Source organism: Zingiber officinale, chromosome 7A, assembly GCF_018446385.1.
Source record: "Zingiber officinale cultivar Zhangliang chromosome 7A, Zo_v1.1, whole genome shotgun sequence".
Taxonomy (NCBI): domain Eukaryota; kingdom Viridiplantae; phylum Streptophyta; class Magnoliopsida; order Zingiberales; family Zingiberaceae; genus Zingiber; species Zingiber officinale.
In genome coordinates this window covers 115,924,599-115,946,534 of record NC_055998.1, presented here as the reverse complement: position 1 = coordinate 115,946,534, position 21,936 = coordinate 115,924,599, and the positions used below count along the sequence as shown (strand labels likewise).

At 40.3% G+C, this 21,936-nt stretch overlaps 1 protein-coding gene across 1 annotated transcript; it reads right to left on the bottom strand.

Moving 5' to 3' along the window:
* Window positions 1-12,125: 12,125 nt before the first annotated feature.
* LOC122000398 (zinc finger protein HD1-like) lies at window positions 12,126-13,346 on the bottom strand. Its single transcript, XM_042554810.1, has 2 exons — window positions 12,719-13,346; window positions 12,126-12,630 (listed from the first exon to the last, which is right to left on the bottom strand). The coding sequence occupies exons 1-2, from the start codon at window positions 13,313-13,315 to the stop codon at window positions 12,313-12,315; spliced, it is 915 nt and encodes a 304-aa protein (XP_042410744.1). The 5' UTR covers window positions 13,316-13,346; the 3' UTR covers window positions 12,126-12,312.
* Between the last annotated feature and the right edge of the window lie 8,590 nt (window positions 13,347-21,936).

The window sequence follows — 21,936 nt, the reverse complement described above, 5'->3', positions numbered from 1 at the left end:
TAAAAAGTGCGCGGATTTGGTTAATCGATCAACGATTACCCAAATCGTGTCATGGCCTCGTCGTGTCCTCGGCAAACCCACCACAAAGTCCATGGTAATGTGATCCCACTTCCACTCAGGAATAGGAATCTGCTGAAGTAATCCGGCAGGTCTCTGGTGCTCAGCCTTCACCTGCTGACAGACAAGACATCTAGCTACAAATTTCGCAATATCTTTCTTCATACCGTTCCACCAGTAGGAACGTCTCAAATCTCGATACATACGGGTCCCGCCTGGATGGATCGCAAATCGAGAGCGATGAGCCTCCTGAAGTAGCTCCTGTAAGACCGGATGAGACTGAGGTGCGCATAATCTACCTCGAAAGTACATAATACCCTCCTCGTCTCATGTAAACTCGGTCTGCTGCCCGGAAGCTATCTGACTGCCAATAAACTGCAAATGCTGATCACTGGCCTGGGCCTCTCGGATCCTCGTCCTGATCGATGACTGAGCAACCATGGTAACCAGAATACCCTGCTCTGTGCAACCACATTAGCTTTCCCTGGGTGGTAGCTAATGGTACAATCGTAGTCCTTCAGGAACTCCATCCATCTCCTCTGTCGGAGATTAAGCTCCTTCTGAGTAAAAATGTATTTGAGACTCTTATGATCAGTGAGAATCTCAAATGTAATGCTGTACAGATGATGACGCCAAATCTTTAAAGCATATATGATGGCGGCTAACTCCAGGTCATGAACTGGGTAGTTCTTCTCATGCTTCTTCAGCTGATGAGAAGCATAAGAGACTACTCTGCCGTGTTGCATCAGAACAACACCTAAACCCTGTAGAGAAGCGTCGGTGTAGAGTACAAATCCATCCTATCCAAAGGGTAAAACCAAAACTGGAGCCAACACTAATCTCCGCTTCAGCTCCTGAAAGCTGGTCTCGCAATCCTCGGACCACGTGAACTTCATGCCTTTCCTGGTAAGACGTGTCAGCGGCATAGAAATATGCGAGAAACCCTTGACAAAACGTCGGTAATATTCGGCCAATCCCAGAAAACTACGGATCTCCTGAACTGACTTCGGCTGCTCCCAACCGGTGACAGCCTCGATCTTCTGAGGATCAACTGAAATACCTCTACTAGAAACCACGTGTCCCAGAAAACCGACTGAGGATAACCAGAATGCACACTTGCTGAACTTCGCGTACAGCTGATGCCATCTAAGAGTCTCCAAGACTATACGAAGATGCTGTGCATGCTCCTCCTCGGAATGCGAGTAGACCAATATATCATAAATGAAAACGATAACAAACTGATCCAGATACTCAAGCAAAATGCGGTTCATCAAGTCCATAAACACCGCTAGAGAATTGGTAAGCCCAAATGACATTACCAAAAACTCATAATGACCGTATCTCGTACGGAAAGCTGTCTTCTGGATATCTGAGTCTCTGACTCTCAGCTGATGATATCCGGATCGCAGATCAATCTTAGAATACACTGATGTACCTCTGAGCTGATCAAACAAATCCTCGATCCGTGGTAAAGGATATTTATTTCTGACGGTCACTGCATTCAGCTGTTTGTAGTCAATACATAACCTCATAGTGCCGTCCTTTTTCTTAACAAATAATACCGGAGAACCCCATGGAGAAACACTAGGGCGAATGAATCCTCTATCCAAAAGCTCCTGGAGTTGAACCTTCAGCTCGTTCAACTCTTTTGGTGCCATACGATAAGGAGTTTTCGATGCCGGTGCGGTCCCCGGAATCAGCTCAATAGCGAACTCCACTTGCCTTCTAGGAGGCAAACCTGGCAGCTCCTCTGGAAATACATCTTGGTACTCCCGGACTACAGGAACGTCAGAGAGCTGTGAACTACTACTGTCCTTTGTACTAATCAAAGATAACAGAAAACCCTGACAGCCATGTGACAGCAGCTTCTGAGCCTGAATCGCCGAAATGATCGATATGCCGTCATCTCTGATGCCAGTGAAATCCCACGAGGGTTGGTTCGGAGGTCGGAAGGTGACCACCCTCGTTTGGCAATCAACGGTAGCATGATATACTGACAGCTAATCCATGCCAAGAATGATATCAAACTCGACCATCTCCAATACTAGAAGATCTACCGTAAGTATCATGTTGCCAAAGTCTAACGGGCAACCTCTGACCTCCTGGGTGACGTCTAAAGTATCACTGGACGGTAGGGAGACGGTCAATCACTGCAGTCTAAAAGTAGGTAATCTACCAATCTCCCGCATAAAGGTACGGGATATAAAAGAGTGCGAGCTACCAGTATCAATCAATATATCAGCGGAAAATGCATAAATGGAAATCGTACCGCGGAAAACGGATTCGTCGGCTCGCTGCGCATCCTCTCTGATAATCGCATGAACTCGTTCGGTCTCTGGCGGAGGAGGAGGTGGTAACGCTGCCAGCGACTGCTGCGGTTGGGCAGAAGCCTGCCACTGAGGCGCTGCTGGATAATGTGCTAGAGAAGACTGAGAAGGCGGCGACTGATACTGTGCCGATGGCTGGGACTGAGTCTGGTACTGGCCTAGAGGCTGAGGCTGCATCTGATACTGCCCCTGCGTCGGATAATAAGGTCCCGGAACAGAACTCTGGGGTGCTATGGAAGCACTGGAGTACTCCTGTCCATGCATGCCAAATGCTGCTGCAGGTGAAGCCGCCCTCGCGATGATGTGAGGGCCGGAATCTCCGCCTCCTCGCCGAGATCCCGATCGATCAGGTTGTCCTCCCGAGATAACTCCGGAGCGATCGAGACTTCACCGCAATTCGACTCGATGCCTGTGCGGTTTGTAATAAAGCAAACCGCTGTCCCATAGTTGTGGTGATGTGATCTCGGACCCACATCCGAAACACCGAATGTCGGCGTGTTGTTTCCGGCTCACTGTGGAGACCGGAACGCCCGGCGATCGCCTCGATTTCGAGACCTACGAGATACCCCGGTACTCGATCCGACTGCGCCTGCTCTGCTGTGGTATAGCCTGTGACTGCTGGATCTGTCCAGATGTCAGACTCGGCTTCTTCCTTTTCCTATCCGGAAAAACTCTCTGCTGAGCTGACTCAATAATAAGGGCTCTGTCCAACATCTCCGCATAGGATGTGATACCAAGACCGGCAAGTCGTAGTTGCAAATGTCCATCTAGCCCCTGAATGAACTGCTGCATACGTGAACTGTCCTCAGCAACTAGCTCTGGACAAAATCTGGTCAATTTGTCAAACTCTATATTATACTCTGTCACCGACTGGTTGTCTTGTCGCAAACTCAGAAAATCCTGCCGGCGAGCCATCTGATAAGCTCGTGGAAAGAAACGGCTCTTAAAAGCCTCTCTGAATCTGGCCCAAAAGATGTTCTGCTCACCGATGATGGAACGCTGAGTAATCCACCAGGTGTCAGCCGCGTCCCGTAAATGAAAAGCAGCCAGCTCTGCTTTCTCCCACTCGGAGCAAGCCATATAGAAGAAAGTCCGCTCCATAGTCTCAATCCAAGACAGGGCCACACTCGGATCACGGTCTCCTCTGAAGAGTGTAAATCGACTCTTCATCGACTCTGCCAACACCGGAATCCTGGCTCGTGCCGCAACAATGTCAGTGAGGTGTGTCGAAACGGCTGTCGGGACTGGCGGAACCACTGGAGCTGGTGCTACAGGTGGTACCGGTGCATAAACCGGAGGAGGTACTCCCGGTGCTGCTGGGTAAACTGGAGCATATGCCGTCGGTGGCACTGTAGGGTGAACATAGGTGGTCGTGGCTGTATGTACGGTAGGTAATGGTACCGAATGTGGAGCAGCCGGTATCCCTAATACAGGTGCTGCTGGATACACTGTATGTACTCGGGGCACAGGTGCCGCTGGTGTTGGGTACACTGTAGGCCCAGGTGGCGGTGGTGCCGAATACGCTATAGGCTGGGCTGGAGCTAGTGTCGGGAATGCCAATGGTACCCCTGGTGGTACCGGAAATACCGTAGGAGTGGATACTGTCGGTGCAGCTGAGGTAGGTACCTCTAAGGGAGCCATCGGGGTCTGAGAGCCCGACGCGCCCGCAGCATGCTGAGTGTGTCCTTAGCTGACAGACTCATCAATAGAAGGCATCTCTGGCATATCCAGAGATCCCGCGGTCCTCGTACGTGGTCGTCCAGCGCCACGTCTCGCAGCAATACGCGTAGATCGCCGTATATCTGTTAAATTATATTACAGATATTACTACCAGTATAATCAATTACCAAAATAACATCATACCTAATTGCTGTCTAGAGATGTTCCGTCGCTGTCCAGTCCCCAAATTGACCTCGAAATTTCGTACAAGAAAATCACCGGAAATCCATATTAATCCGAAACGAAAGTCCAAAACATATACGTAATGGAAAATCCGTGCAACCAAAATAACTACCCAGTTTGACTCGCAAACTTGGGCTAGCACAATATATCCAGAATACTAAAAGCAGGTGTCACACCCTGCTCTGATACCAATAAATTGGTATCAGATAAATCTCGAAAATCCAACACACGAAAACCCAACATGTATCGCCAAACTTTGGCGCTCTGATACCAAATAAATTGGTATCAGGTTATCCCAAATATCCAAAATATGAAAACAACGATCGTAAAACTTAAGCTCTGATACTACTAAATTGTCACGCCCCGGAAGAGTCCCTGTCCGAAGAAATTTCGGCAGCATCTCCCCTGTACAGCGGACAATCTGAAACTTTCTACATCTCATATACCTCAGCCACATGCGGCTGGAATAATAACAGAAATAAAATATAACACACACAGACATTCCACGCAGTTTAATAGATAACAAACTGAAATAGAAATAGGACTCAAAAACAACCCTACTCAACTACACTCGTAAAGCTCAAATCCGACAATAAGATTAACTTACCTCTTATGTCGTCCAGGCAGGCATGTAGTAAAACATATCCAAACACCAAAACCATCGACACATACATTCATACCAGATCCATAGTATCAAAAATCCTTAGTATTAAAACCAGAATAAGTCGGACATAGTCAAAACAATAAAACTAAAAGATCATCCAGCATTTTTGGGGTTTGCAGGGGACTAGCAACTGGAACTCTCTCCTGACAGCATCAACCTAAAAAATATCAACAATGGAGGCGGGGTGAGTCCAACGCTCAGCAGGTACAATTGATATACATAGTAAGGAATTAACATCTAGCACTAATCATGCGTACAGTCTCCTGATATAAGAAGGATAAAATGCAACTGAAGTAAACAGGAGAAAATCGTACTAACCAGGACCTGGGTATAAGGACAAACAGTCCGAGAGGTATAGAAATCCTGTATGCATATCAATCATAGGCACCCAAACAATATGCAACATATAAATGCAGCAAACACAAACACAAGCAATAAATGCATCATACATATGATGTCAATGTCATGGTCACCCCTGACGCCAGTCAGCCAACTCACAACAAAAGTGGGACCGAGTGGGTAGGGCTGTGACGACCGTGCACTCTGCATCACTACACCTGATGAGTGACCAAGTGGACGGGATGCTGTCGGAGTAGACACGTACTCCTACCCCAAATCATAAATGGGGGAGCGCAATGCTCTCATCTCCCGGTACACAATGACGGGGAGGGGGTCTCGACGTGCTATCACGCTGCAATCACATTACCCATGAGTGGACCAACGGAGCACCGAACGAGCAAACTGACGTGCTACCACGCTGCGTCACGCTATCCATGAGTGTCAGCAACGGAGCACCGAACAGTGATGAAACTGGCGATGTGCTCGACAATAATGGAGCAATCTATCACACAGCATGCAATCATGCGAATGGTGCATGACACTAAGCATGGTAATATTCTGAACCAAATCTATATACATACATGATGTGCACCATAATCAATAAATCATATCAAGAGTTCACTGATCAGATAGGGTATCACACCTAGGTCCTGAACATGGTGAAACATGGTTATATCACTACCCCTAAGCATGTGTAATCAGGTAAGTAATAACATGAGATACAAAACAAACAAAAATCAAACATGTAACATGTATCGGGTAGTGATTAACCGAAACAATTAAGAAACATAATTGTTGCTATTTGTTAAATTCATTACTATGCATATCAAAGACATAAAGTCAAAAGTACCCGCCTCCAATAAGAAAGGATCGTATCCGGTCCAATTTCCGACGTCGAGATACTCATCTCGCGTCACAACCCTGAGTCACATACAAATAAATATATTTTATTTAGCTACAATTTACATAAATAGCTAAACAAAAATTCTTAAAACTATTTAGGGCAAAACCCTAAACCAACCTTCTCAACCTGCCTAAATTAGGGCAATACCCTCAAAACGAAATCAAGAGAACCACCAGTAAAGCCACAACTTATCCTGATCCAATTAAACCCAACCTCACCAAATGCAGTATTTAACGTAACACAAACGTTACCCAAATTTTTCGATGCCTCAACACTGCTCAAATCTTGAAGAACTTACTGCCGAGATCCGGAGAAGCTGCTGTGAGAAATCAGTGACAAATACCACTATTATCAGCCAACAAATCCAACATAAGATCCCAAATCAACAATCCAAATACCTAACATGCCTTACCTACTCGTCACCCCCTGTTTCCTCTCTACCGGCGACTGGTGGCGAAGAAGGAAGACCCGCCAGTGGAGTCTAGAGCACGACAGAAGGTTGCTAGACCTTGGCGTCGGCAGTGGACGTTGGGGCAGAGAGTAGAGGAAGAAAGGAAGGCTCGGCAGAACCCAAGGCAGAAGAAAAGGGTCGGCTCTTATCGGTGTGCGGAGGTGGAGAGGCTAGGGCATGGGGCAGCTCGAGAAGAAAGTGAAGATAAGGCCGGCGTTAGGGCACAGTTGACGGCGGTCGGCGCTGGGGTTTGTCTAGGGCAGAGGAAGAAAGGCGCTGCGCGGTGATCGGCGCTAGGGCACCGGGGGGTGCGGCGCTGCTCCGTGCGTCGCCGGCGGCTAGGGCGCAGGCTGCAGTGGCTTGGTGTCGCACAAGAGGGCAGCGCTAGAGGAGGAAAGGATCAAGAGGGTGGCTCGACCGGCAGTGGCTCGCACTCGCCGGCGCTTGGGCAGGGACGGAGGAGAAGAGAAGGGCGGCGTCGGCGCTCGCCGGCGCTTAAAGCATGCGGAAGGAGAAGAAACTGCCGCGGGTAGGGCACGCGGTAGTTCAGCAGAGAAAGAAAAGGGGCATGCATGGGTTCGGTGAGGAAGAAAAAGAAAGAAAAATAAAGAAAAGAAAATAGAAGAGGAATTAAGAAAATAACATTTCCTCGCTTAAATGGGTAGCCTAAACAGGCATTCCCGGGGCCCCGTTTTTATCCCCGTGAACTCGTCCATACGGTCTCCGAAAAATTCTCGAAAAATTTCCAAAAACTCCGAAAAATTCCCTTATTAATATACGCCTATTTTCGGTATTTTACACGTGGTTTTCAAAAACTTTTTCTTTTCTTTTTGAAATCAAAGTATGAAATGGAAAAACATGAAAACAAAAAACATAAGTAAAAGAACAAGTTTAGTTTTACTTGGGTTGGAGCCTTCGACGACTCGTACTCCAAGATCCAGGTCCTGCGGACCTATCGACGGGTAATCCACTAAATATGTCTTTCAAAATAGATGAAAGAGGGGATCAAGTATAAAAAGAATATGAAAAGTGTAACAGGCTACACTTTCCATTTGCAGAAATCAAGTACAAAACTTAAGTTTTGTTACCAAACACTTTTGTAGACAGTCTGCTTGAACTTGGTGTTTTGACGGCTTTTCAGTGGCAGTCGGATGTAGTAGAGTCATAGTAGGCCAGCAGCAGGAAGCTGGAGCAATTGAAAAGCCAATTGGATGCGTAAACACTCGTATAGAAGTTATTCTTGAATGCTTGGTCAAAATACCCTTTTAAAGAGTGTGGAAGGCGTCTTCTATAGGCTTAAAGGCACCTTCCATAGGCAGAAATCTATCCCAAATTCATTGCTCCTTATCACCGATGAGCTTTGAATTTTATCCATTGAAAGGCGCCTTCCATAGCACTGAAGACGCCTTCCATGAACAACACTGAAGATGCCTTCTAATGCTTGAAGGCGCCTCAGGTGCTGTTTACTCGAGGCCTTTTTGCTCTTTTTGCCTTGCAAGTTATGTTAGTCCAACACGATAATATCTAACTTGCTAAACAAAGTTAGCACAATAATAATATAATTAATTTATGACTTAGACCCTATCCTTCAGACCAGGGTCTAGTTAAGGTCTCAATTTAGGTTTCCAAAATGGACCTAAATTGGGCTAACACCTACTGTCCCCTCAATGAGAATGCGTCCTCATTTAGTCACTCTCCTCCAGTGACTTACCTTCACTTACCGTGTGTCAAGTTACCTCCTTGATGTTAATCTGACCCACCAGGTCTTCTTACTAGAATGACACATCTAGATTTCCTCTCATCAGGAATCAAATATCCCGATCTCCTCCTGGAATTGTACATTCAGACTTCATCTGACCAGAATCCCACATCTAGACTTTGTTGCCTAGTGTCAGGTCCTCTTGACCCGTCAGGTTAGTCAACCTTGCACACTCAATAAATGTATTAGATCATGATAGCACCTAAGTTAACTCACTTATCATTCATCAAAACCTAAGTTAAGACTATTCATGCAAATTGCGCCAACATAAACAACAAGATCCTTTCCATAAGATACATGCGAATGAAACCATGCACTAGTTGTGACGAGAGTTATACCTTTGTTGCGTAAACATGAACTCCCGACAATAACTTTGTCCTCGATAGATCTTAGCACAATCAAATGGCCACCCCTCTACTATATCCACAAGAACACGTTCCATCCATCTCATGAATTCACAATTTGGAGAAGAGCCAACTTTGTGGTGCTGGCCACTTAGAAGGTTTGGTTAAAGAGGAAGAAGAAGGAAAAAGATAAAAAGATCAAGAGTCTCTCATAAAAAATGAGCTCAAAAAGCCTTTTATATTCTTCAAGGAATACCAAGAGTCTCAATAAATACCAAGAGTCTTTGAATTTTGGCCTTCTTCCAATAATGATACCAATTAATCTCTATTAATTTACATTATCCTCTTAATAGGTTGAGTATTAGTATATATTAGATTAACAATTAACCCAATAAAATATTAACCCAATAAGCCTAATCATCGCATAATTGGCTCTTAGGGCTAATACTAACGCAACCATGGTTCTAAGACTCACACAAGAAGTTATGATCGCATGCCAAGTGGTATGGGCATTGGTGTTGATCTTGCAAAAGTAGCACCATGTTGGTGCTGTATGCTCATATAAAAATAGCACCACGTTGGTGCTACTCTTTCAAAAGCAACGCCAACATGGCCTTAGCTTCTAATCTCCAACATTGGTGCTAGTTTCCTAAGATCAGCACCAACGTGGTGTTGCTCTTCTTATACCAACACCATAATGTGCATAAAGATTTAAATCATTTGGAATAATGTTAGGAAGGTCTAAGAAGAGTAAAGGAGGGCATATTTAGACTCATGTGATCCATATGAACCTATAAGACTTGAAATGATTCTTAGTACAGTCCTCTAGGTCCATTAATGAGTTTTGATCGAAACTTATTGATTGACCTAAGGGTTCTAGATTTCAAAAATTTTGATATGGGATGGAAAGGATGACTATATATAATGTATATATGCCCTCCAACCATGGTTCTGAGACTCACACAAGAAGTTATGATGGCGTGCCAAGTGACACGGATGTTGGTGTTGATCTTACAAAAACAACACCACATTAGTGATGCTCTTGCAAAAGCAGTACTAATATGGCCTTGGCTTCCGATCACAACCTTGGTGCTAGTTTCCTAAGATCAGCACCATTGTGGTGCTGATCTTCTCAGAGCAGCACCATAATATACATAAAAATTCAAATCATTTGGAATAATACTAGGAAGGTCTAACCAGAGTATAGGAGAGCATATTTAGACTCTTGTGATCCATATGAACCCAAAGGATTTGAAATGAGTCCGATCAGAGTCCTCTAAATCCATCAATAGATTTTGACCCAAACTCATTGATTAAGCTAGGGGCCTTGAATTTTTGAAATTTTAGTATGGGATGGAAGAAGTGAGTATATAAAATGTATATATGCCCTCCAACCATTGTTCTGAGACTCACACAAAGAATTATGGTCGTGTGCCGAGTGGCATGGATATTAGTACCGATCTTGTAAAAGCAACACCACGTTGGTGTTGGTCTTAAAAAAGCAACACCAACATGGCTTTGTCTTCCGATCACTAAGCTTGGTGCTGGTTTCCGAAGATTAGCACCAACGTGGTGTTGATCTTCTCAGACCAACACCACAATGTACGTAAAAATTCAAATTGTTTGGAACAATACTAGGAAGGTCTAAGAAGAGTAAATGAGGGCATATTCCGACTTCTGTGATCCATATAAACTTATAGAACTTAAAATGAGTCCGATCAAAGTCCTCTAGGCCCATCAATAGATTTTAACCGAAACCTATTGATTGACTTAGGGACCTTGGATTTTTAATATTTTGGTTGGGATGGAAGGGGTGGGTGTCGAGAATGTATATATGCCCTCCAACCATGGTTTTGATACTCACATAAAAATCTATGTCTATGTTCAAGTGGCACGGATGTTGGTGCTGCTTGCAAAACCAACGCTACATTGGTGCTAATTTTTCGAAACCAGCAACAACGTTGCCTCTTGGGTTCTTCAAATTCAATATCCTGTTTCAATTTCTAGATCACATTTTATGAAAGACAATGATATCATTTCATTGTCAATATTAATAGAATTCACATGTAGAACTGAGTTGTATAAAAAATTATAAACTTTTCTTAAAAATATGACAGATATAAATATCATCTAAGAATTAAAATTTTTATTTTTACAAATTCCAGTTAACATGAGGAAAATTGTTTACACGTAGGCCAAATAAATCAAATGTGATGTCTCATACAGTTGTAGATTAAGGAAGGAGTACTCCCAATCCCAATATTAAGGGAACTTCAACTTGGTTGGGGTATAAAAAAAAAACTTGGTTGGGGTATGGGATATGTCTAGTCCTCATATATAAATTTGTGTGTAATACAAATCAATGTAAGTAAATTGTAATAACCATAAAATAATTCATGGTTTATACAGATTGATTTTTCAAATTCATTCTTCATATTAGAATTAATTTTTAAAGTCTATTTCCTTTGTGAGCCTATAAATATTTGCATTCGGATACATTAAAATAGAATTCTAAAAGGCTTAAACCAATCAACTTCTTAACTAGTAAAAGACTTAGTTTTCTATATGTAATCATAAAAAATAATAATGTTCTATTTTTACATGAACATAATAAGTTAGTAATCCTATCTAACTTAAATCCAGATTCAAGATATATAGCATATAGGAAAATCATCATAGATTTCAGTTTGTGAAATATAACTAGCAATAACTTGTAACTATTAAATGGAATGTAAAATAGTTTAAATATAGGGTTGAAATCTAACACTGTCACTAGCGGACAAGATATAACAACAAGCAACTATAGATCCTCATTCTCATCAGCATTCCAATTCTTTACAAGATATGAACTCTAATTCATCTAGATAAAAATTCAAAGTATAACAAAGATATATATAATTTAGTTAATGAAATCTTTAACTAGTAAGCATACTGAAGAATATAAATAATAAAGATGATGTTGTAAAAACTAGAACTAATGTGCAGTCAATGGATTTTTTGAAAACCATAACCAATGTTCGTGTTAATTTTTGAAAATCAATACCAACGTTGGTGCTGATTTACAAAAACCAGCACCAATATGTCGTCAATAGATTTTTAAAAATTAGCACTAATTTTAGTGCTAATTTTTGAAGACTAACACTAATATTGTAATTTTTGAAAATCAGTTCATGTTCTTTAAAATCAAGCATTAAAATGTTCTCACAGTAAATTTTAAATAGTTGGTTATTAGAATGTATAATGGGCAAAAGATAAATATTCAATATACCTTCGTAATATTTTTTTTGTGTCATTCTGAAACACGAGTAGAAAAAGGAGAGGGAGATGATCAGTATAGGTGCAAGTAAAAATTCTAACTCACTTGTAATGAGCTGAGAGTTGAACAAGATGACTTATATTTAGGGTTGAAAGTGGATGAACGACACAGAGGATTTAGGGCTTCTGTTTTATGAAATAGAGGAGTATATATATTTTCATTTGCACAAGCATACGATCGATTAAGTTTATTTACAGAGTAGACAATTAATGTTAGTTAATCTGCTTGCATGTTTGCCGGCTAATTTGATCAATAGGACGGCACGACGCCGTAATCATTGTCGGCCATGAGCGCCGTCATCGCCTCCTCCGCTGACGAGTAGATGCCATCAACCTCCGCCGCTGTCCGCTTAATGAATCGTCCCTTCACTCTCGGCCGCGCCTCCGCGTATGCCTTCCTCGACGCGTACCGTATCGTCTTCTCGAACCGCCGGGTCTTTCTCTTCTCCCGGTACCGTGTCAGTATCGCCTCCCGCTCCGCCCGCACGGCTGCCGGATCCCAGTTATTACACGATGTCGCGGCCATCGCCTGCGACATGTCCGGAACCACTGCCGCCTCCGACGACTCCTGCACCGCGAATAACTAATTAATAAATCTCAGTGGATCTTTTTGACTGATGAAACAACTGGAGTTGATTCGAAATAGTTAAATTTACGCTGTGGCAAAAGGAAAGATCGGGTTCGAGTTTTAATCCAGTCGCATTGAGATCCAAATTCCAGCCGCCGCCGGGAAAGAGGAGACACGCGGATGGATTTGCTTCTTCGTCGACGGCCTTCGGCTTGTCGGCGTAGTCGAGGTCCAGGTAGGCGTCGGCGTCGGAGAAGAAGAACCGCGGCACAGCTGACTCCTGCTGGAGGAGAGAGTAGCCGGAGTCGCCATCCTCCTGGAGGGAAGCATTGGCGGCGGCGGGGGGGCCAACGAACGTGGGTAGGGGAACGCGGTGGTGGCGGCGGGCAAGCGGGTTGGCGGAATGTATGTCGACGTCGCAGCTGACGCAGAGGGCGGCCGCGTCTGCTTTGCACGCGACGGCGGCCGGGGCGCGCTCGCACACCTCACAAAGCCGCGTGCGTTCGTGGCGGGAAGCGAGGCCGTTGGCGCCGTGCACGCGACCGTCGCAGGCGCCGCAGAGGAACGCAGCGTCAGCGCTGCAGTGTAACACGGCTGGTGAGGCGCCGCAGAAGTCGCAGAACTTCGCCGCCGGGCCTCCTCCTTCGCCCATTACCTTCTTCACCTCTTCACCACAGCTCGCCATCGCAACTTCCCTATTTCCTTCTCCTACTTCGGACGCCGCTCATTTTTAGATTGCGTTTGGCTTATTTGGATCATCCTAAATCGCTATTGGTCGAAACTCTATCCACTTCGGGGAAAATGACCAATAAGAAGAAGACACGTGGTAAATACGAAGCCTTTAATTTTGCAAAATCATTTAAGTGGAGAAGAATGAAATTTCAAGTCCTGATTTTTTGTTGTATCTTAAGCCGTCAAAAAAGGATAGAGTTTTGAACAAATGCATTGTTGTCTTGAAAGTTACTTGTTTGTTATTCTGATCTTATCTTTTAAAAAGCTAACAAACAAGGAAGTGTTTTAAAAACTCGCTCTAGATCATTCAGTTCAATCAGTTGGATCACGCTTTACTCCTAAAGTTCTAGGATAGTTTACTAAACGACATAGGTTGAATATGGAATTTACCAAAAGGTACATTATGATTTTCTATTTATCATAGGGCATACTAAAACGTATGAAATTTCTCTTCTACCCCTCTTGTCAACCTCTCCATTCTCCACCTCATTTTCCAAAGCATCCGAACCATATTTTTATTTGAAAATCATTTATGTGGTTCGAATGCATGTGGTCTCACCTTCTCTCTCGGCCCATACCTTCTTTCTTCTTGTATAAACATGAAATCATCACGAACCTCCTCCGGTTACCAAAACTCGCAATTTGACAAGATTGCAAAAGAGTAATTAGAGTGGGAAATTTCGTAAGGATTTCAAGATGCAACTTCAAAGAACAACAACGTTCAAGAACAACGTCGTTGAAGAACATCGCGATTGAAGGATAAATTTCAAATAAGAGTGAAATTGGTAGAATAAGACAGATAAAGATTTAATAATATACGTATCAATTTGCTACTGTAAAATTGGTTTGTAGTATAAAAAAAATAGTGTACACTTGTGTAGCAAAAGGTAATTATAAAAATCGTGTTCATGGTGTCAATAGATGTTTGGGGAAGAATTATAGAACAACACCTGCAATATGGTGTCCTCCATTACTTAATCGGTTTACGAGGTGCTCCACTGTGATGCTAGATTTCATCTAGATCTTGTTCATTCACATTTCGCTGATATGATAGGTATCAACACGTTGATCTAGACATGTTTGATTACGCTTATTTAAAGTATTATGAGTTTCTGGTGATGCAAGGGTTCAAATGGTGCTATCCATTACTTATTTAAAGCTTTTCAGAGGTGATCTAACATTATGATAAATTTCAGTATAAATGTGGGTCTGATATAAGATCATATGAAACACACCTTAATCCTTAGTTACAACTTTGGTTTTACACCATATATACCTTTTTCTCGCTCAAGGAAGCGGTTGCAATTTTGCAAAAATACAAAAACCCTAGGTCCATCAGTGGGGTTCTGTTAAAACCACTGATAAATTATGAAAATATAGTATGTGCACCATATCTATCATTACTTGCTTTTTGAATTATAACACCACTTGATTATGTAGTTATAACTTTGCTAAGTTAGTTTGTAATTTAATTTTCAAGGACGATCATATTTCTAAAGACATTCTCTCTGAGATATGGAATACATTTGATACAAATTCTATCGTGGGACATGGAACTAATGTAGTAGAATTATCCAGAACTAATATTCCATCCTCTTTTGAGTATAGCGGTGTGCATAACATAAATAGAAATACAAGCAATTTGACATTTGATCTAAATGAAAAAGCAAGTATCCTAGAAGATGAGGTTTTGAATCCTTCTACAACACTTGTTGAATACTCTGAGCCTACTAGGAGTGAGAAGAAAGAACATTATATCCAAATTGCAAAGGAATTACAACACAATACAGATGTACAAGAATTCTTAGCTAATGATATCCAGATTGAACAATATGAATTTCTCCCAGAACAGTACAGTGACTTAAAGGAGGAGTTCCCAATAGCTGATGATTCATATATTCTGAATTTTCAATTACTACAAAGGCTAATTGGAGAGGCAACATATGAGTATGAATTTTTTATTGGATAGATTTTTTTCGTCTCAACAAGAGTTCAAGAATGTACTTGTGAAACATGTCACGATTAACCAAATGATATATAACCTAATTGACACCCGGACAAATAGAGTTAAAGTAGTCTGCTTTAATCAACCATGTACATGGAGAGTAGTTGCCCGGGGATATAGAGTTCATTGTTGTGAAATATATACAGGAACACCAATGTGGTTCCGTTAGGGAAAGTGCTGATCATCAAACATTCTCTTCCTCATTTGTAGTGTCATTTGTTGAATAACAATTTGTTTCTAATGAATGGTACAAACCAAGTATGATTATATTAGATATAAAAGCTAGGTTTGGAGTGACAATATCATTCAGAAAAGTATACATATCCTAGGAGAAAGCAATGAAAAAGGTCGTTGGAGATTATGACTACGCATATAGAAAGCTTCCACTATATCTGTGTGAGTTAAGAGTTAGGGATCATAAAACCTATGTGACACTACACAAGAATGGTAATAATTAGTTCCAGCATTGTTTTTGGGATTTTGGAGCTTGTCGAAATGTATTCAGGTCTTATCTATACAAACTGATCGGAATTGAGGTCACACATCTAAGAGGGAATTATCCGAGTGTGTTGTTGATGGCTACAACAATTGATGTTAATGACAATATCCTCCCAATAGTCTTTGGAATCGCTGAAGTTGAATGTGGGTCTACATGGGAGTGTTTTTGGATCATACGAAAAAATTCTTTGCTCTCAATGCACAGTCAATAAGCATAATATCAGATAGACATCATGACATTATATCAATAGTTAGAAAAGTCTACACAACCACCCATCATGCTTTCTGTTGCTACCACATGTCTTGTAATATGGTAACAAATTTTGATAGTAGGTCAACTTTAGGCTTGTTTTGGGCAGCAACACGAGCAAACATAACACTCCAATATTATCTCATAATGCAACCCATGCTTGAAAAACATCTAGATGCCCATAAGTGGCTTCAGAACTTTGACCCTAAAAAATGGGTTAATGCACACTTTAGTGGGAGAAGGTATATAATGTTAACCATAAATTGTGTAGAGAGTTTAAATGCTTTGTTCAAGCATACATATGAACTTCTCATAAATAAGTTAATTAATAATACTAGAAGAAATGTAGTTTAATGGTTCTTTAATCTTAGGGAGGAAGTCTCGAAATGGTATGTTGCTTTGACACCTCATGCTACCAAAGAAATGGATTCAAGGAGAGAGAAAGCTAAACCATATAAAGTTCACCTCTACTCTCAATCTAAAATGGAAGTAGAGATATAAGGTGATTCATTCATTGTTGATTTAGAAAGAAAATATTGTAACTGCGGGGAGTTTCAAATTCTAAGATTGCCTTGCTCACATGCTATTACTGTCATCATTCACCGAAACATGGATGTACTCCTATATTGTGAGTATTATTTTCCTTTTAAAAAATAGAATGTGATATACATGGATCATATTTACCCTTGTCGAAGCAAGAAATTTTAGCCTATGGGCCAAACAATATTATAATTCTATGTTCTCATAGCCTTGTGCGGCCCGGTAGGTGAATAAAGGCACAAATCAAGTCAAAACATAATGGGAAGGTAAAAATCAAATACAACTGCTATAAACAATTAGGCCATAATTGAAGGACTTATAGAATGCTGCCAAGTCCTAGTTCTTGACTTACTATATATGTATGCAGGAATATTCTGCTTGATTTATATATTTTGTAAGTAGGAGAAGTGGATCTATATATTTTGTATGCAGTACAACCATAGTGTTGTAAGAAAAATAGTTGTACATAGTGATATTACTATTATATCTTTGTATGTAGTATTTGTTGTTAAATATAGTGTTATCTATGATATGAGAAATGTAAACCAATCCCAACAAGGAAGAATTAATACTTCACACCATATCTTCATTCTGTAAACTAAAAACTCACTAGCAGTTATGAATTTTAAGAAATTCAAATAGGGTTAGTCCTGTAAGTACCCTGTGGTAGTTTTGATGTGATCAACCAAGTCAAGTTAGGTCCTGTTATGTTTGATGCCTTGTATCTAATTGTGCAGGAACTTAGGAGCATAGAAGGTCAAGCGAAAGACGCAACTATCGAGAAGGAGGGCACAAGAGAGAGTCGACGGACTCGGTGCGAGGTGCTGTGGAGGAGTACGTTGGCGGATGAGAAGGGCGCACACAACTTTTTTGAGGGACGAGAAGTCGGAGTAGAAGGTTGCTCGAGAAGGCCGGGAAATGGGTTCGGGTGAGCCCTATTCCGGATGATCGAAATCACCCAAAATAAAAAGTATGCTGATGGACGAGAAGGAAGCACGCGGTGATTCTGAGGGGCGAAAAGCTGGAGCGGAAGGTTGCTCGAGAAGGTTGGGAAATGGCTTCGGGCGAGCCTTATTCCGAATGGCCAAAATCACCGAACGAAGTGAGAGCCCAGATCAAAAAGTCAACACAGAGCTTGACTTTGGTCTGGGCGCCTAGACTAGAAACCTTATCGAAACTTGACGTGGCATGAGCCGTTGCAAAGAGGGTAAAATTTTATCCATGTCCAAGCGCCTAGAACCCTTCCGGGTACCCTAATTAAGGCTATAAATACAACCTTGATCCCAGAAGCTAAGCACAACACTTGTAAATAATTCTATTTGAGTTTAGCTTTATAATTGAGTGAGTTAACTACTATAAGAGGCTTCTCCACCTGAAGAAGACTTTAGTGGACTTTTTCAAAGTCTTGGATTAGCAATCTTCTGATTGCAAACTAAGTAAAATCTTTATGCCTCTTTCTTTTAATTTGCTTACTATTTTTGTACAAGTGTTTATATTGATAAAGCTATAAGATGATAAAGGTATTTTATTTTATTTTGTGCAGGGCTATTCATCCCCCCTCTAGTCAGCCGCTAGGAACCAACAAGTGGTATTAGAGCGAGGATGCTTCAGAAGGACTAACCGCTGATCGAAGCACAAGAGATGGCTGAACCAAGTATCTACCCACTGAAGTTCGAGGGGGAGTTCATGATTTAGAAAAGAAAGATGGAGGTATTATTCAAAATGGATTTTGATTTATTACTAATATTAAAATATGGTTTTGTAGCTCCAAAAGACAAAGAAGAATATCAATGGACCAAGGAGCAAGTAAATTTCGTAGCAAATGGATGAGCTGACTTCTATCTACTGAGTGTGCTACCTCCGCAAGAAGTCAACAAAATCATCTCCTACAAATCAATAAAGGAGCTTTGAGAGAAGTTCTTGGAGCTACATGAAGGTATGCCCGAAACCAAACTCGCGAGACGGGGCCTGCTTCAGAACCAGATCAACAACCTTCGACTAGAAGAAGGTAAAACCATTACATACCTTCACTCAAGGATCAAGGAACTCATCACTGGACTCACGAATCTTGGAGAAAATGTAACCAACCGAGATTTACTAAGGTACGTGCTTAACATATTTCTTAGGATTCCTGAATGGTCAACCTTAGTAGATACTTATTACATCTCTAAGGATCTAGAAGTAAGTACATTAGAAGAATTATTTTCTATACTTGAAGTGCATGAAACTAGATGTACAGATCTAAAGAATGAACCAAAGTACAACATTACCTTAAGGGTAAAAATGGATGAATCCAAATTTGAAATGACTCTCGATGATGATGAAACGGTCTTTATGGTAAGAAAATTCAAAAAATTTATTAAAACTAATAAGTTTAATCAAGTGCAGGATAATAGAAAGAAAAGAAAGGTAAGATGATACCATTACAATGAAGAAGGGCACGTCAAAGACAACTGTCCAAAATTGAAGAATAAGAACAAGGACAAGGAAAAAGATAAAAAGGTGACCCAGGTGATCTAGAAAAGGCACAAGAACCTAAAGGTGACATGAGATGAAACTTCATCAGAATCAGAAATCAAAGCCTACACTGAACTTGCACTGATGGCAAGTCACGAAGAAAGTGATGAAGTAAGCTCATCAGAAATGAGCATCGAGAGTATATATGAAGGGGGAGCAACGTCAGAGGAAAATAGTTTTTCAGGGGGAGCATCTGAGATCGACAAGGTAAGTCAGGTACGATCTCTACCTTTGGATAAATTATTTAAATTTATAAAAATATTATCAAAAAGTTCTTGCAAATTTGAAATAAAAAATAAAAAATTATTAAAAGAAAATAATGAGTTACAAGAAACTTTAGCAATGTCTTGTCTATTAGAGAATTTTGACAAGATAAAAATGGAAAATAAAAAATTGAAAACATAAATAAAAAATCTTGCATGCTCACATGTTCAACAAGCTCAAAATTATACTAGATTAAATTGATATTTTAGATATCATCAGGGTCAAATTAGAAAATTATCATCAAAGTATATTCCTAATTTTTTTTTAATTAACCTGATTGGAATGGACCTATTTTGAGTTCTAAAATCATGCATAAATTTTTTTTTTTGCATGGCGTACTTTTTGTTTGCTTAGAATTATCAAATAATTTTTTTGCATGATTTCTATTAGAAATTAATTAGAATTTAATTTTTTAAGAAATTTTTTTTTATTACTCATCTATGAAAAAAATTCTGAATTTTTTTACCGTCGTATTATTTTTCTATGAATTTTTTTAACAAAATTTGTATTTTTCAAGTTATAAATATCTTGCAGTGCTTTTTTTTTTTGCAAAATTTATTTTTCTATGAAATTTTATCATTTTCTCTATCTAAAAAAATATTTTTTAATTTTTTTTATCGTTGGTGAATATTTTATGAATTATTTATCCAAATATAAATTTTTAATATTAAAAATTCTTGAAAATTAAATTTTTGAAAGTTCATTTTTGTTGTTTTTTTTGTAAAAAAATACTTTCTCTATTTCATTATTAAAAAATTTCATACGATTTTTTGAGCTCTAAAATCATTTTAAAGAAAATTTTAGCGAAAATGAATATTTATTTAGAACAGAATTTATTATGCTTAAATTTAATTCGATTTTTCTTAAAAATTTTTTTAACTTTGAATATTTAAGCTTAATAGTTAAAAAAATTATTAGAATTTTTAAATAATTAAATATTATTATAAAATAATTTTTGTAAATTGTTTATAAAAAATCCAGATTTTTGAAATTTTGAAGTTTATAATTTTTCTAGATAATAATCGCCTTATTTTTATCCCTTAAACTCTTATTTAAATTTGTTTTCATAGTATAGTCCATTTTTAATGTGATCAAAGGGGGAGAATTAGAGATTAAATCTAGGGGGAGAGTATATTTTTTTTGAAAATCATGTACTTGTAATTTTTTTTACTATTACTTGTTTGTGGTTTACCCTAACTTAACTTAGGGTTGCTCACATCAAAAAGGAGAAGATTGTAAGTACCCCATGATAGTTTTGATGTGATCAATCAAGTCAAGTTAGGTCCTATTATGTTTTGATGCTCTGTGTCTAAGTGTGTAGGAACTTATGAGCATAGGTGGTTGAGCGAAAGATGCAGCTAGTAAGAAGGACAGCACGGGAGAGAGTCGATGAGCTCGGTGCATCCGAGGGACGAGGTGCTACAGAAGAGTACGCTGGTGGACGAGAAGGAAGCGTACGATGTTTCTAAGGGATGAGAAGCCAGAGCGGAAGGTTGCTCGAGAAGGTTGGAAAATGAGTTTAGGTGAGCCCTATTTCGGATGGCCAAAATCACCCAAAATGAGCGGAGTATGCCGGCAGATGAGAAGGAAGCACGCGGCGATTTAGAGGGATGAGAAGCCAAAGCGAAAGGTTGCTCGAGAAGGCTGGGAAATGAGTTCGGATGAGCCCTATTCCAGATGGCCGAAATCACCCAATGGAGCTAGAGCTCAGATAAAAAAAATCAACATAGAGATTGACATTAGTCCGACCGCCTAGACCAAGTCTAGGCACCTAGACCAGAAACCTTATTGAAACTTGACGTGGCGTAATCTGTTACAAAGAGGATAAAATTCTATCCACGTCCAGGCACTTAGAACCCTTCCAGGTACACGATTAGGGCTATAAATACAGTTATGATCCCAGAAGCTAAACACAACACTTGTAAACAATTCTATTTGAGTTTAGCTTTGTAATTGAGTACGTTGATTACTGTAAGAGGATTCTCTGCCTGAAGGAGACTTTAGTGGACTTTTTCAACATCTTGGAGCAATTTTCTGATTGCAAACTAAATAAAATCTATGTGCCTCTTTCTTTTAATTTGTTTACTATTTTTGTACAAGTGTTTATGTTGATAAAGCTATAAGATGAGAAAGGTATTGTGCAGGGCTATTCACCACCCCCCCTCTAGCTGACCGCCAGGGGACCAACAGGTCCAATAGTGTGTTTCAACTCTATAGGATGTACTTGGAAATTTCAAAGTCTTGTAAATTTATTTTAACTCTAACTAAGTTATAAATTAAATAAAATAAGTGTTGTTGTTCTTGAAAAATAAAATAGGAGAGGGTGTGTTGTTCATTGAATATAAATCAGGTGCACTGTTTTATGACAACTAGCACATCACAAGAATTTAATCGGTAGTAGTTAAAACTAAGTTTTGACACCATATCTAGTTTCTCCTCGCTCAAACCTTCCTAGTGATTGTGAATTTGAAGAAATTCAAATACCCTAAGTTCATTAGTG